We start from the raw sequence: 17728 nt of genomic DNA, 5'->3' as shown, positions 1-17728 counted from the left end.
ATCATTAACACGAGGCTATGTCTGAGAGCCACTATCATGCATCATTAACATGAGGCTATGTCTGAGAGCTGCTGTCATGCATCGTCAACACGAGGCTATGTCTGAGAGTTGCTGTCATGCATCGTTAACACGAGGCTATGTCTGAGAGCTGCTGTCATGCATAGTTAACACGAGGCTATGTCTAAGAGCCACTGTCATGCATCGTCAACACGAGGCTATGTCTGAGAGCTGCTGTCATGCATCGTCAACACGAGGCTATGTCTGAGAGCCGCTGTCATGCATCGTCAACACGAGGCTTTGTCTGAGAGCTGCTGTCATGCATCGTCAACACGAGGCTTTGTCTGAGAGCCGCTGTGATGCATCGTCAACGAGGCTATGTCTGAGAGCTGCTGTCATGCATCGTCAACACGAGGCTTTGTCTGAGAGCCGCTGTGATGCATCGTCAACGAGGCTTTGTCTGAGAGCCGCTGTCATGCATCGTCAACACGAGGATATGTCTGAGAGCTGCTGTCATGCATCGTTAACACGAGGCTATGTCTGAGAGCCGCTGTCATGCATCGTCAACACGAGACTATGTCTGAGAGCTGCTGTCATGCATCGTTAACACGAGGCTATGTCTGAGAGCCGCTGTCATGCATCGTTAACACGAGGCTATGTCTGAGAGCCGCTGTCATGCATCGTCAACACGAGACTATGTCTGAGAGCTGCTGTCATGCATCGTTAACACGAGACTATGTCTGAGAGCTGCTGTCATGCATCGTTAACACGAGGCTATGTCTGAGAGCCGCTGTCATGCATCGTTAACACGAGACTATGTCTGAGAGCCGCTGTCATGCATCGTTAACACGAGACTATGTCTGAGAGCTGCTGTCATGCATTATTAACATGAGGCTACATCAAGGAGTTACTGTCATGTGCTTTTATAGTAGATGTGTGAAAGGTGGTTATTTTTAGTGGTGTTATCCAACCTCCCATACATATTGTGCTGTTCTTTATACTGTTTCATACTTCTTCTGGATTTGACAATACAAACTTGTAAAGTAAATATCTGTAGAATGGAATGTGTTAGTATAGACAGTTGTATGTGTACTCACCTAGTTGTCTTTGTGTATTTATCAACCTGTGTTTGCTAATGAGCAAGATTCAGCTCTTTAGCCATGACTTTATTTTCAGCTGAATGGTATAATGATTTATCATATTATTGCTTTTTGACATCTATAATTGAAAGTGAGGATGGAGCTGCGGTCACAATTTTATATTCTAGTGGGTGGTGAGAGTCCTTCCTCTCAGGGGTAAGACTTGTTTAAGACAGAAATAACAAAATATTCATTCTCCATATACCCAGTGCTGTACTATATCATATCTCCCGAGATAAAAATATGGCAAACAAGAACTCTTTGAGTAATTTTAAACACTACTAGTATTCTCACTCCCCCCCCTCCATCACCAACCAACACCCCCTCAGGTGAGTATTTATATGAACTTGCTGGTCACACCTGCCATCCACCACCCCACGCTAATTAAGGCACGAGGGGCTCTTCAAAACCTTACCTGCATAGAAACCACCACCAGAACCCTTCATGGTGCTAATAATACACACTCGTCGTCCTGCCAACCTCCACCCACCTGCCAACCTCAATCAACAGTATATAATTCGTAGCTTGGAGCTTAAAACCACTCTCACCTCATTCAGGCAGCAACCACCCTCACCTCATTCAGAGACCTTAACTTTACCTCAAGACACCACCTTCACTTGCCACATTCACATTTTGATGTATCCTCCTGAGATCCTGCCCCATACCTCAGAACCCCCTTCACTGACCTCAACACATCAGAGAACCCCCTTCACTGACCTCAACACATCAGATCTCCTCCAGAAATATGAACCACAGCTCTGATTTTCCCTGCAGCCACCATACCCATACCTCAGATCCCCCTCTAGTCACTAACTTCCAACATTACTAGTATAAACTGCAGTGCCTAAGTTGGTCTAGGATGGACACTTACAAAGTGGGTGGTCACCGCCTATCTTTGTAACAACGTGGGAGGCTGCTTGGCTTGGCTCCATACCATCAACCACCACCCTTTGCCCACCCCCTACTACCCACTATATCTCCACACTCCTACAGTACCTCACCCTCTACCATCACCTCCCCTCTACCCTAACACCTCACCATACCCTACCACCAACATCCCTACATCAACTCTCTACCCCAAACACCCCTTCAGAATCTTTCCTCTATCAGTACATCCATCCAGCACCTTGCCTACACCTCGACACCTCCAGAACCTCCTGCCCTCTACTTAAAAAACCACTTAAGTAGCTCCTATCTATCCGCTCTAAACCACCTTCACGCTATCCATCATCTCTCCTATGTCTTTAAGATCTCTTCCAGCATGTTTCATCTACCTGTAGCACCACTCCAGCACCCAAAGCCTCTTCAGCACCTTAGGGAGCATAATGTAACTAACTGCTGATAACCTTGTCAGCACTGTAGTAGAACTCTACCTTGGTAGGCATCCAACATAGATATAAAAGCTGTGTTCTCAAGATGAAGACATTATGATATATATTTTAGGACAGATGAGGCCTATTTATGGAAGGGAATGGAGTGCACTGGGTTAATGGCTTCTGGGAGCTGAAAAACAAAAGCTACGAGGAGAGGCTAGATATGTTAAATATGCCAAAGCTAGAAGATCGAAGAAAAAAAAAGAGACGATATCACTATATACAAAATAGTGACAGGAATTGACAAAATTGATAAAGAATTCTTGAAACTACAACCTAATCTGATTTACCTGATTTGCCTGAAGGCCACTATCTCTTTAGTGGCCTCAATGAGGACATGAAGCCTGTGGCTTGTCAAAAGTCCTTTACTTTGTCCTGATGATTCTGTCCAGCTGGATGTTAAAATTCAGCAGTGTTTTGGCATTTAAGGGTTTGGTGGATAGACAATTCCATGGGTTTATAACTCTATGGATGAAAAAGCATCTTCTGCTTGTTGTCTACATTGTGGCTTGTTGAGCTTGAAACTGTTGCTCACTGTTTGTGTTACATCTGACCTTTTGAAGAAGTTGTCTGCATCAACATCCTCTAAATTGTTCAGTATTTTAAAAGTTTCAAAGAAGTGAGCTCTGTAAGGTCTGGTTTACATTGTTGTCAGCCCTGTGGCCCTCAACCATTCTTGGTATGTGTCAACTTAGTTCAGAAATGATGTCAGTCACTCAGTGCTGAACTTTCTCAAAAGCAGATATGTCTTTCTGAAGATGGAGTGTCAATGCTTCGATATAATAATCCAGGTGTGGGCACACCAGAGATTTATACAGTTGTACAACTGCCTTCTATTCGTTGAAGTCAAAATTTCATTTGATTATTCCTAGAGTTTGGTTTGCGTTTTGACTACACCTCCCACTTGTGCAACTTCACTGGTTAGTGGGTTCTGACTCCAAAGTCCTTTTCTTCATTAATCTACTGCAAGGTAGTGTTGTTAATTTGGTAGTTGTGTCATGCATTTTTATTTCCCACATGCAAGGTCTTGCATTTTTTAAAGCATTTGCGAGTCTTCTGACCATTTGTAGAGTCCATATATATCTCTTTGTAAGGCCTCAATATCATTGTCACTTTACAATAAATTATGTCATCTGCAAATTTGATTATGTGATTTGTAATATGATCAACTATGTCATTGATGTAGATGACAAAAAGAGCATTTAAAACATTTAGGGCCAGTATATTTCTGGCCCTAAAATGGAACCTTGCAGTTTCATTTTGGGGCCAACAAGTCAGATTTATTTCTGTTAAGGACGACCCTTTGCTTTCTTTGTTTTAACCACTTTTTGATCCATTTTGATCTACCGTTTATTCCACGTGCTTGTAATTTCCTTGCTTGTCTTTTGTGTGGTACCTTATCAGAAGCTTTAGTGAAATCCATATATTCTATATCTACTGGGAGGCCTTTATCAGAATTCCTGGTTACTGTTTCTAAGAATGTGGGAATGTAAACTTCAAGAAGAGGTCATTGATTCAAACTAAGGAAACAGAGCTGCCAAAAAACATTAGAAAGTTCACTTTTGTATAGTGATAGACGGTTGGAACAAGTTAGGGGAGAAGGTGGAGGAGGCCACAACTGTCAGTAGTTTCAAAGTGTCATATGACAGAGTACCAGGAAGACAGGACACCAAGAGTGTAGCTCTAATCCTGTAACTACACTTAAGTAATTACACTACAGAAAGGACACATAATTTGGACTAATATTGCATAACTACAGTATATTTAATGTACACTAGATACACTGCAGGCCATTTTTGATGGCTTAAATGTAGTAGCTCATTAAGAAAAATATGCCTCCATACAAGTATTTATTGACTGCTAAGAGCACTTGTAGGAGTGCTTTATTATACATTAACAAGTAGGGAACCAATTTTGGTGTCCAATGTTGACAAATGTACAAAAAACCAGCGTTGAATGTAATGAACATCATTTTCTGGGTGAACCCCGGAGCCTCCCTGGAGATATTGGACTGATATATGCTATACAGTATTAGTCTGGGGCATCAGTCAAATGGAGTTCTGCCTACTGGGGACCACCCATTAGAACCTGGCATCCTCAGAAAGGCACAGGGAGCAATGGCTTACAGAAACCCCCATGTCTTTATGAGCATTCCATGTCTGCCATCGACTAGGGTTAGGCACCCAGAAAGGAAGGCATAACAAAACAAACCCCACCTGGTAAGAAATTGCAACCGAAGACCAAACAGAAAGACAGAACTTCCCTAAAAACATAAGAAAACAAGCAAACAAGCAAAAGTCATTCACCGCTGCCGCTTGTACGTGCAGCCCTCCCCTCCCCGGGAGGGATGGGGAAGGGGGGGAAGCCCGGATCCCCTGTGCCAGCTACTCACACCTCAGTTCGGAGGCTAAACATCAACACAAAACCATCGACCGGAGGGAGGGAGGGTACCAAGGAGCCTCCGGGGGTCAGAATATGGAGTTTCATTACATTCAATGCTGGTTTTCTGTGGGAAGCCCCTCTGGCTCCCTAGAGTTACATAACTAAAGACAAGTAAAACAGGGACTTACCCAGGAGGCAGTCGCCACATGCACATAAACTCGAAGTCGAGACAACTGGCTGCAACCTGTGACCCAAAGCCACACATGAATGACCAGGACCAGGAATATTAACCAAATAATACGGACCCACAGAGAAATCCTGTGGGTCTGGCAAAGAACCGCCAGAGAACAGTCCGAATGGAGCTGAATGGTAGAGCACCGAGTGACCCAAACCCTCCGAAGCGCAAACCAGACAGCCACGAACTCCCGAACCGTGCTGTTAGCCCGACAGACGGACAGATCCTACCATCCCTGGCCGTCCTGGTGAGCACTGGTCACAAAGCCCCAGCTGAGAGATGACCCGTCCGTGAACACATCGAGCAAAGGCTCGGGGGAGGTACCAAGGTACAGAACCACGAAAACCCCAAAGAGGAAGCTGGTGACGCAGCACCAACACAAGATCCCCAGAGGAACGAACCCAACGATTGCAAGAGAGGCGGAAGGGGAGTCTCCGAAGCCAAACCCGACCCCCAGGGCAGACCAGCACGTCGAAGTTCAGACTCCTGCACAACTGCTTGAGCAACTGCTGAGCAACCCGGGACCCCCCTCATGAACAGCCGAAGGCAACACTTCTGGAGGGAAAGACAAGGAGTGGCCCAAGAGCCCTAAACAAGACCCAGCCAGGTCCAAACCCGGGACGGAACAAACCGGTCTCCAGATCACCAGAAAACCAAACCTGGCGATCTGGAAAGAACCACACCCCTGGTGAGCAGACAAGCGGACCGACTGAGAGCCCACACCAGCCAGTCGTTGAGGTAGGCCAGACACCGAATCCCAAGCAGACTCAGACAGGGCACCAAGATCCGGTAAAGATACGTAAATACACCAAGTGCCAATTACAAAATAGGGAAGGCAACAAAAGCGGTAAGCCTAAAGCCCCACCACCAACTGTGCCAGTCCCGGAAAACTGGAGAAGAACGTGCCAAGAATTGACCTGGAGAGGTCCAGGGCCACCATCCAGGCACCTGGCCCCAACAAAAGCTGGACAAGAGACAACAGTCCTTCGATGAGGGCATAGAATCCAGGGCGCAGACTGAAAAAGTCCAGAAGAACCGTGGATTCGACAGGCCCATGTCTGCATAGAGCAGACGGGAACCCCAGAAGGACGGGGCGGATCGACCACGTCCAATGCACCCACGAAGATGACATGACGAAGCGCAGGGGAAGAAGCCCACCCCGCCAGCCCTGAACCCCCTAAAGAGGGAGAAGCCGTCCACCGCCACCACCAGAGGCCGGAAGACAACCAAAAGCGCCCATTAACTGCGGGACCAAGCGAGAGTCAGCAGAGCAAGCTGCTCCCTCAGTGCCCCGTCAACAGAGAAGGGAACAGAGCCCCTTCCGAAAGAAAAAGTATACATACACATATACAGATATATACATATATATTATGTATATACACATACACATACATATACACATACACACAAGGTATGTTACACACACATAGGTGTGTGTACACACCTGTGTACACGCTTAGGTGAGTACACATGCGTATGCACATACACATGTGCACACACACACACACACACACAGTGTACACATGTACATGCACAGGTGTACACACACACGTGAAAAGAAAATTACAAGCTGCCAACCAGTGGGCAGAGAGCACAACGCCAGCCAGGTGAAGAAGGCACAAAATTGCATCAAAAGGCCCACCTCGACAACAAAACCCCAAAATCCCAGCACGACCACAACATGTGCCAAGACCCAAAAAGATCAGTCTGCAAGCCAGGAAGACCCCAGAACCTCAGAAAGCAGAACCGGGTCACACACGAGGAAACAAAGCCCCCTGAACCCACAAAGGGGGCCCAAGAGGAAGAAACCTCCAGAACGAAACCAAAGAACCCAAAGGAAACCGGTATCGAATCAGGGGGAGCCCAAACCACCACATTTGCCGGCGGAGATACACCACAGAAAGGCAAAGCACAGCCCCAGACTGAACCCCCAGGGAAACAGTCAAAACAGACCGAAAACCGAGGGACAAAGTGTGGGAGCAAGCATAACATACGGGGGACACTGAGCCCAAACCCAAGGGCCCAGACCCAAAACAGACAAAATGGAAAACCCGATGTAAAATCAACACTCAAACGTTCCCAGAGGAACAGGAAATGGGCAGAAAACACCAGAAAAGCAAAGAAACGACAACAGGAGAATAAAACCCCTGAAAAAAGTGAAAAACTCACCCAAGACGCTCGCTCGCACACCCAGGTGCATGTAAACAAACCGCAATGCCGCCCTGGTGGCCACGCTGGGAAACTGGCAGAAGAAAATGGCCACCAGAACAGAGGGCTGTGACGGACACAAAAGATTCAAAAACACGCCAGCAAAAGTGGGAAGCAAGCAGACTGGATGGGCGAAAAACTCAGCCCAGAAGCAGAAAACCCAGACAGAGGCAAACATCCGAGTGGGAAGCCAACCTAGCGTGTTGCAGCAACCTAACCTAGCTTGCAACACGGATGCCGCCTGTACTCTGAACAGTAATAACATCAGGAGAGTACTGGAGAACAAGCAGAGAATCTCTCTTGCAAAACTCCGGGTCAAGGCGTCAGTGACCCAACAGGCAACATGACGGAGGTAAAAGTGGCGACTGTCACCCGGAGACAAGGGCACAACAACCAACGATCCCGTACAAGACGGGTTGGGACCTGGAAGACACATTCAATGGTCCACCGAGCCCCGACAGGGGTTTCCAAGGCCCGTAGGGGTAACAACTACGGGAAGCCCGGGCAAGGTGTTGCTAATCGGTTAAACACCCAAAAATAACAAGGGGGTAGAGGACAACACTGAAAACCCCTGTGTCATGTACAATCACGGGGGCCTAGCAGAGGGCCAGCAAACACTACCAGTGGAACTATAGCCACACTAGGCAGACCCCCACCAGGCAAATGAAAATAAAAATAAAAGAAAACCCCCGCAAAAGTACACCGTCTCCAGAGGCAACAGAAACCGGTCGCCGCTTAGGTGGCAGGTCGCACAACACCTTGACGCCCTAACCAGCACAATACCAGTCCCTACCCAGGACCAAACAAGGGCCCCAACACTCAAGTAACCCCTGTTTGCCTCGCCCTTGGCGAGGCAAATGCCGAGCAGCAAGAACCTCTGCGGGAATGGTTCTCGAACGCCCCTGGGAAGATAACCCTGTCACGCAGGGGCAGTTCTCACAGGGCACTTAGGGAAGTCAGCCACTAAGCGCATGCAGCCCTGGCACTGATGAAGTACTCCTGGCAACCGCACAACACAACACACGGCAGTGAACGCCACACAAGGCAAACACCCCCTAGGAAACTGAGGCCAGAGAAGCGTCTATCCCAGTTGACATTAGCTTACGAACTAATGCTAGGCAGCCGGCATGGTAGGTCCAGGGCTCCCCCCTCCCTCTCTCAGGGCGGGGAGGGCTACGTGGACAATCGGCGCAGCAGTAAAGTGTGATGTTTGCTTGTTTGCCTGTTTCCTTGGGATTGTAGGGAGTTTCTACCTCTCTGTTCGGTTTTTTGTTTTAGTTTTTTACCATGTTGGGTTTGTTTTGTTATACCTACCTTTCTGGGTGCAAACCCCGGTTGATGGCAGATAAGGAAAACCCCAACCACAGGGGGGTTTTCCAGGGCCATTGCTCCCTGAAACCTCTCTGAAGGGGCCAGGTTCTTGTGCTGGTCCCTGAACTCCTTAGCTAATATCCCGGTCTAATATAACATACATTAGCCCGATAAGCTCCAGGGAGCCGTATCGGCTACCCCACAGAAAACGAAGGTACCACTGTACCTGGAATTTATCACTGTTAAACATCATGTTACTATCTGCTGCCCAGTCAAAAACTTTATTAATATCTTCTTGCAGTTTTTCAATATCTTCGGCAGAGGTAAATTTCATGCTAATTTTTGTCATCTGCAAAGGATGATACAAAGCTATGACTTGTATTTTTGTCTATATCTGATATGAGAATAAAGAAAACCAGTGGTACAAGGACTATCGTGAGGTACAGAGCATTTAACTGCGCTTGGACTCAATTTTATTTGGTTGAGTGTTACTCTTTGTGTTCTGTTCGACAGAAAATTTAATATCCACCGTCCTACTTTACCTGTTATTCCCGTTGACTTATTCCCATCTCATCCCAAATCCTTATCCTGATCCCTTTCCAGTGCTATATAGTTGTAAAGGCTTGGTGCTTTCTCCTGATAATTCCCTCCCTTCCCTCCATGGTCACATTTGTCGAATGCCTTTGTGAAATCCGTGTATACCGCATCTGCATTTTGTTTTTCTTCTAATGCCTTAGTGATTTTGTCGTAATGGTCAAGCAGCTGCGAGAGGCATGATCTTCTTGCTCTAAATCCATGTTGGCCTGGATTGTGAAGGTCATTGGTTTCCATGAAACTGGTGACCTAACTCCTGATCACTCTCTCAAAATCATTTATTATATGGGATGTTAGTGCAACTGGTCTATAATTCTTAGCCAATGCCTTGCTCCTTCCTTGTGTAGAAGAGCTATGTCTGCTGCTTTAAGCGTATCCCTTGTGTCCAAGCTCTTCCTCCACACTATACTGAGTGCCTGTGCTACTGGCACTTTGCATTTCTTTATAAATATTGAATTCCATGAGTCTGGAACTGGGGCTGAGTGCATGGGCATGTTGTCTATTTCTCTTTCAAAATCTGCCACGCTCGTGTTGATATCAGTTATATTTACAAGGATTTGAATATCACGAATAAAGAAGTTGTCCCGATCTTCCACTTTCATGCTGTTTATCGGAGTGCTAAACATGTCTGCATACTGTTTTTTTAGGATTTCACTAATTCTTTGTCATCCTCAGTGTATGAACCTTCATTTGTATGAATAGGTCCAATACTGGCAGTGGGTTTTGCTTTTGATTTAACATATGTGAAGAAATCTTTAGTTTTTTCTTTATCTCTTGTACTGCTTTCTGTTCTAGTTGCATTTCTTCAATCTGATTTGAATACTTTAGTCTCTGCTCAATTTCTTCAATCTCCCTGTTTAAATTATTCCTTCTTTGTAGGGGAAGTTGTGTCTGCTTAAGCATTTCCATTATTTTTTCCTTTTTTTTTTTTGTAATGTCGTTTGCGTCCTCTTCTTACGTTAGACCTCTTTCTGGCTTTCCACAAAGGAACATGTTTCAGACTTTATAAGCTTCAGAAGTCAGTTGTTCTATTACTTGTGTGCAATTTTTATTATGTAGAACAATTTCCCATTGAATGTTTATAAGTTCCTTGTTTATTTTTTCACAGTCTACCCTTTTATTGTTAAAACTGAATTTACTGAATAACCCCTCTCGCTTGATAATAGTTTTAGTTCTATTATGAGTACTACTGATGTTAGTCTGTACTACAATGAGCTTGTGGTCTAAGTATGTGGTGTCTGAGATCGTAATGTCCTTGATTATGGCTTCATTGTTTGTGAAGACCAGGTCTACAATATTTTCATTCCTAGTTGGCTCTGTTATCTGCTGTAATAGATGTGATGGTGATGATGACAGTAGTGGAGAAAGTTAAGTTTATAACAAGGGTTACTTTAACTGGCCTTCATGACAATAGATAACATCAATGAGTCGGGTTTGGTAACAATCATAAAATACTAAAACTGGCTGCAGACAAAGTTATCTACAACTTGCAAAAATCTGTCACGTTAAGTGTTTTTATTTAAATTATTTATTTATTTATTTATATATTCAAGAGTGTACAATGGGTTGTTTTAGTACAGATTTTGATGATTAATTTGTACATTTTGTCAAAGCCACTAACACACTTATATGCCCTTCTCCCCTCTCATATCTCATCAATATGGATTTGTGGGCAGTAATGATTAGCTCTTGGCACCAACCATTTCACTTCTGAGAATTTACCAGAATTTACCTGAGGGCCACCATCTATTTCACTAGTGGCCTTGATGTGAACAGGAAGCCATCTGCTTGTCAGAGGTCCCCAAATGTGTCCTGAAGATATTGTCCATCTGGAATTTGAATTGCTATAATGGTGTGGCATTTACGGCTTTGGTGGGAAGGTAGTTCCATGGGTTTATAACCCCTATGAGTGAAAAAGCATCACTTGTTTTCTGTCTTACACTGTGGCTTGTTAAGCGTGAAACTGTTGCTCCTTGTTTGTGTTACATATGACCTATTAAAGAAGTTGTCTAGAGCAATATCCTCCAAATTGTTCAGTATTTTAAAAGTTTCCATGAGATCCGCCCTCTCATGTTTGGTTTGTGGTGTTGTTAGCCCTGTGGTCCTCACCATTCCTGGTATCAGAGTTGACTTAGCTCTGGGTTTTATGTCACCTGGTGTTGAGCTTTCTCCAAAGCAGGGATGTTCTTCTGAAGATGAGGTCTCCATGCTTGGATACACTAGTCCAAATTCAATTTATACAATTGAATAACTACCTTCTTTTCCTTGATATCAAAGGTTTGTTTGACTATTCCATAGGTTGGCTTTCTTTTACTTTAGTCCCACTTGTGCAACTTTCAATGGCTGGTTGCATTTGACTCCAAGATCTTTCTGAGGTAAGCCCCATCGGCTCTCTGTAGCTAACGAACTAATATCCACTAGAACGAGTCCAGAGCATCAGTTAATTGGAGTTTTTTGCCTACCGGGATCCATGAGCCAGAACCTGGTTCCCTCAGAGAGGCACAGGGAGAAATGGCTTATAAACACTCCACTTTGTGAGAATATAGTCATGTTTGCCATCTAGGTGATACCAGGGGTATCACCCAGAAAGGTAGGAGAACCCTTACAAACCCCTATTGGTAAAAATTACAACCCAAGACCAAACAGAGCCCAAGAACTTCCCCAAGAGGAAACAACAAACAAGCATATATCCACTCAACCAGTGTACTCGCTCGTTAGCGACCCCCACTTCCCCCACCGACACCAGCGGTTCATTAACTGACACCAGCAGTTCACTGACACAGGCGGTTTGTCAAAAGCTTTGACAAAGTCCATGTAAGCTACAGCTACTAGAAGTCCTTTGTCTGAATAGCCAGTTACTGCTTCCAGAAATGTGAGCAGGTTAGTAAGGCAGGATCTATTTTTAACAAACCCATGTTGCATTGATTTTACAAGATTGTTCTCTGTGAGATGTTGCAGTTTTGATCGGACAGTAGTTTTCTGCCGAGCCCTTTCTGCCCGTTTTGAAAATAGGGGTAACATTTGCATATTTCCAATCCAGGGAACTATCCCTTGGTCCAGGGATTTTTTGAAAAGGAGTTTCAGTGGCAAGCATGGTGCATTTGCCAGTTCCTTTATGACTTTGGATTGAAATCCATCAACGCCTGGGGCTTTTGAGTCTTTTAGTTTTGTCAATACTCTTCTTGACTGATTGATTGATAGATTATCTACAAGCTTCTATCACTATATTATTCCCCTTTTTTTCTACAGGAACATCATACAACACTACAGGTCGACCAAAAAAAAAAAAAGTTTTCTAAAAGTACAGTACTATACCTCAATGCAAATACAGTAATATACACTCCTATTGAAAAATAGTAATGTTGTACTAACCTGGTTCCTGTACGACATAAGAAACATAGCATGAGCCATCCTTGCGGTCCTTGAAGTCAATCTCAGCTTTGCTGGGGCCTTCAACAGAAATGGCCAGAGAGCCAGCGCCTGCCTCCCGAGTCCAAACGTTGAACTCACTTGGCATGTTCTGCTCACCACGCTCCAAGCCAGGACCTCCAGCATGCACACGATGGGCACCGCCATCTTTCAAGGGTCCAACCTGTGGACAAAGACAATTCCCATAACAGATTAAGTTAAATAAATAAATAAATATATAAAATATCCACAATTACACTTAACGCAAGGAAGGATGTGTAGAAAAGCAGGACAAAAGTACACTTTAAATGTAGATAACATTTTGCCTGTAATCTTGTCTTTAAAGTCCACTTTCATCTTAGTGTTTCTTAACATTATTGTTGACACTCTGTGCTCTTCACTACCAAGGATACATACCGTGAACTGGAACGGAGATCCAGGGATGTGCATTTCCTGGTATTTGACAGACACTGTGTGGACTCCTAGTTCCTTTGGCACAAAGTTAACACCATACAACCCATCCTCTACTTCACCAAGCTCTGCCCCTTCAGTAACACCACCGGGAGAGGTTACGGTGGCTCCCAGGTCGAATGGTGAAATTCCAGGAAGTTTGAAGGTAAGGCGACACTGAGAGCCGACCTCGGTAAGTGGAACCGCTTCTCGCTGGCGCTTGATACGTTCCGTCTGCCTGTTTGTACCCTCACCTGTCACCTAAAACAGAAATTTATTCTTGTATGATTTCACAGAGTGTAATTATGGTCTTTACTCAAATATACCTATGCAGTAAATCAAATTATTGTATACATCAACTGTCTAGCACCATTTCAAATATTTTGTACAAATAAAGACAAAATGTAATAAGAATTTATAAATACATTGAGAGATAATAACAGAAAAATATGTATAAAGTACAGTATACGTATAATAAGCCACAACATTTACTTAGAGTATTATTCCATCTTTAACAGCAATTTCCTTAATGTGATGGAGTCATAACAAAAGAGTAAAAGTGGCAGTGTAGAAGTGCATGATGACAACACCTGGGGAGACTGACCTTGGCAGTGAATGGAGAGCCGTGTACGTGGTTGTCGGCAAACTTGAGGTTGATGATATAATACCCAGGCTCGGTAGGCTTGTAACCAATAGTTAGTGTGCCATCTTCATTGTCCTTTAATCAAATGAAACAAGCATTAAAATACAGTACTGTATTTTTAGTAAGGCAAATTTCTCTAGTACTTGTCATATCACATGTTTTTAGTCATATTTTAATATAATCAAGAATATACTAGACCTTTCTCTTTTATTCACTTCTGCCTAATCTTTGCATTCCTGAACTAAATAAATAAATAAATAATAATAAATAAATAACTTTTTATTCAGGAAAAGTACATACATAGTTAATTTACAAACATAATGTTGGATTTATAGATAAGAGCTAGAACATACAATACCTACAGCCACTAATACGCATAGCGTTTCGGGCTTTATCAGATAACTATATCAGAACAAATTACTAGTCAAAGTGTCAGTGTGCTCACCTTACACTGGATATCTGCTTTGGATGGGCCCTCAACAGAGAGAGAGAGACCACCATAACCAGCCTCACGGGTGTCAATGGTGAACTGGTTCTCGGTGTGAGTTACGCCTTCAGTCAGTGCTTTTCCTGTGATCTATATGGGAGAAAATTATCACTCATCTTTTAACTAGTGTTGCATTATACACAATCTACCTCACTCCCCAGCCTCACACTGAAAGTGACACAAGGTTTGAATTTAATAATACACGCCTCATTTTCAGGGAGAAATTATGAGCCCCTAGCCTATAAATGTCTCCCAAGGCAAGGAAGAAGCTATGTATATATATTTCTTATTGTCAAGGGATAGGGAGCCTGTACTTAAGCTTATTGATGGGTCAACTACTGACCTTTCCCAGTATGTAACTCCCAACACTTGTCTAACTCTCAGGTACCTATTTACTGCTAGGTGAACAGAGCCATCAGGTGAAAGAACCCTGTAGGCTCACTAATGACTTTCCCCCAGATGAAATCTATAACAACTGCTTAATTCACAGGGTACCTATTTACTGCTAAGTAAACAAGAGGAATCAGGTAAAAGAAAACATGCCCATTAATTTTTGTCCTACCCAAGAATTGAATCTGGGTTGCTCAGTTGTGAGCTTAGGATGTAGACCACTCTGCTACAGGTACAGGAAAGAACAAATGGTGTTATGCCTGACTGAGCAACACATCTCAGTACCCCATTAATGGCACAGCAGTATGACCATATGTCAAAGTCAAGTCTATAAATGAAGCTGTTCTATTGTAAACTAACTTGCTTATATCTCATTATATCTTTACCAATAAGTATCATCATACCAAATATTTTGTTTGTCACAGGACTAAGTGATGCCTACATCACATTGCATTCTGTTTTTGCCAAGTGTCATACACTGAATATATCATACAAAGGGTCCTTGGTTGTACAGTGGGGTTCGATCTCGACTCACGATCAAGAATTCCGGGTTTTAATTCTGGGTGGGACAGAAATGGTTGGGCACATTTCCTATCACCTAATGCTCCTCTCCACCTAGCAATAAATAGGTACCTAGGAGTTAGTCAGCTTGTTGTGGGGGTTGCATCATGGGAAGGGTCAGTAATTCGACTTTGGGGGAACCTCGATGTAAGCCCAATATGTACTGTATGTATAAACTAGTTGCCTGTCCCCAACACAATGAATTAAATAAATTATATGCAGCATTATGAAATATCATGTTATAATTATAACACAATTATAATGCACAAGAATGACAATGTTTAACCAAATATATATATAGTATAGAGTAAAGTCTATCAAGATAACAGCTGCTCTGAGGATTTTCATTAACATACCTTAACCTTGGAGGCATCGCCAACCTCCTTCTCTCCAACAGTGATCTTGAACGGAGAGTTGGCAATGTGTGTGCCCATACGCTTCACTGACACCAAGTGCTCGCCCACCTCACGAGGAGTGAAGGAGATACCTACATGTAAGTAAAGCTTGTTAATGTAAAGCCATCTTAACTCTTAAGCTGTGGAGATTGTAATCCTGAATTAAGGTTTATGGTAAGTCAATCCGGTATGTTCATGATACTACATTTTACCACATGGTGATACAAAAACATTAATGCTAATAATCTCTGAAGAATTTCTTATGGTACAAAAGAATTACTAAGAGTAAAGGATCAATTTCATCTGAAACCATGAATTTCAAAGTTTTTCTACTTCTCATAAGACTGGTAAAGATGATACCACTTAACATTGTATTCAACATACACCAAACTGGTAAAGATGATACCCCTTAACACTGCGCTCAACATACACCAAACTGGTAAAGATGATACCCCTTAACACTGCGCTCAACATACACCAAACTGGTAAAGATGATACCCCTTAACACTGCGCTCAACATACACCAAACTGGTAAAGATGATACCCCTTAACACTGCGCTCAACATACACCAAACTGGTAAAGATGATACCCCTTAACACTGCGCTCAACATACACCAAACTGGTAAAGATGATACCCCTTAACACTGCGCTCAACATACACCAAACTGGTAAAGATGATACCCCTTAACACTGCGCTCAACATACACCAAACTGGTAAAGATGATACTCCTTAACACTGCGCTCAACATACACCAAACTGGTAAAGATGATACCCCTTAACACTGCGCTCAACATACACCAAACTGGTAAAGATGATACTCCTTAACACTGCGCTCAACATACACCAAACTGGTAAAGATGATACCCCTTAACACTGTGCCTAACATACACCAAAAATATTTTGTTACCTATTTAAAGAAGACATGATTCACTGCAAGGTGGATTTTTGGCATTAAGAAATTACACTGTATATTACATTGAAAAGTGTGGCTTTCCTATATTTGGAAAATACACTTACAACCAAAACATGTTGCCAAGAGGTTACACACCATTCTCCACTCCTCTTATTGAAACAACCTCTCAAGCAATATGTTTTTCCATCATTCTACCACACATCATTCATCTAAAACATTTTTAACAAAATAATGCTTCCAGATTCATTATTCCAAATTTTGATTTTGAGCTTCACGACAAAACACATGTGATTATAAAAATATCTAAAAGACAAATTAAAACTAAAAAAAAAGATAAAAGACAAATTAATGATAAAAGATAAAGATAAAAAAGCATACCTAGGTGTCCATTGGGAAGCTTCTTGAGGAAGCATGGCTCTTCAAGTCCTGAGGGTGCCTGGATGGATGCATTGAGAGACTTGATGTCAGAATCAGTCACCTTCCCGGGAAGGCTGACCTCAGATTGCGACCCAACGCTGATCTGGTTCCTTTTACGGCCCTCACCAGTGATTTTGACACTGTACGGGGATCCTTTGATATGTTTCTCTGCAAACTTGACTGACACCTTGTACTCGCCGGGGGCAGTTGGCAGGTAGGACACGGAGACAGTGCCATCCTTGTTGTCATGACAGGAGATCTCGGCCTTGCTCGATCCCTCCACAGCCAGAGAAAGACCACCTAGATACCAATGCATAAGAAGCACCCACAGACACCGTTAGTAATATGTTTGGATTTTAATTTGCATGGTACTTGAAATGCTGTATGTACTACTTTATAACACACGATCAGTACTTGGGTAATTATGAGTATAATGCTCATCAAACATATCATTAGAAAGCTATTGTTTAGTTATTAAATTCTGTAATATTAAAAAATATAAAAGTTGATATAAACCTTGAATTAATAAATATTAATAATCACAATGCAACAATTTTTGTTCCTGGGTAATAAGTGTTATTTTCTGATCGCTTATGCCTCCAAAGTACAGAAAATGGCTATTATTTGCCTCAAACATTGCTTTGACCTTTGTCTAAGACACCTTAGGAACATGTGGTACTTGAAAGCTGCCAGTGTCTCATCTAGAGCTGCGAGATATTGTTTCACAAGTCGGCAGCCTTCAGGTACCTTCAAGACATCTACCCAAAGCTGTCTTAGGGACAGGCTTAAGCAATGCTTGAGGGGAATAAAACCCATTTTCTAA

At 43.1% G+C, this 17728-nt stretch overlaps 1 protein-coding gene across 1 annotated transcript in view; it reads right to left on the bottom strand.

Moving 5' to 3' along the window:
* LOC123771234 (filamin protein cher) overlaps window positions 1–17728 on the bottom strand; it is a 320443-nt gene that overhangs the window by 23502 nt on the left and 279213 nt on the right. Inside the window, 6 exon segments of the mRNA XM_069309435.1 lie at window positions 12612–12831; window positions 13065–13358; window positions 13702–13815; window positions 14186–14317; window positions 15535–15665; window positions 16867–17205. Of these exon segments, the coding sequence (XP_069165536.1) occupies window positions 12612–12831; window positions 13065–13358; window positions 13702–13815; window positions 14186–14317; window positions 15535–15665; window positions 16867–17205 (1230 nt within the window).

Source organism: Procambarus clarkii, chromosome 65, assembly GCF_040958095.1.
Source record: "Procambarus clarkii isolate CNS0578487 chromosome 65, FALCON_Pclarkii_2.0, whole genome shotgun sequence".
Lineage (NCBI taxonomy): Eukaryota > Metazoa > Arthropoda > Malacostraca > Decapoda > Cambaridae > Procambarus > Procambarus clarkii.
The sequence above is the reverse complement of the archived record's forward strand: the minus strand, read 5'-3'. Positions and strand labels throughout refer to the sequence as shown.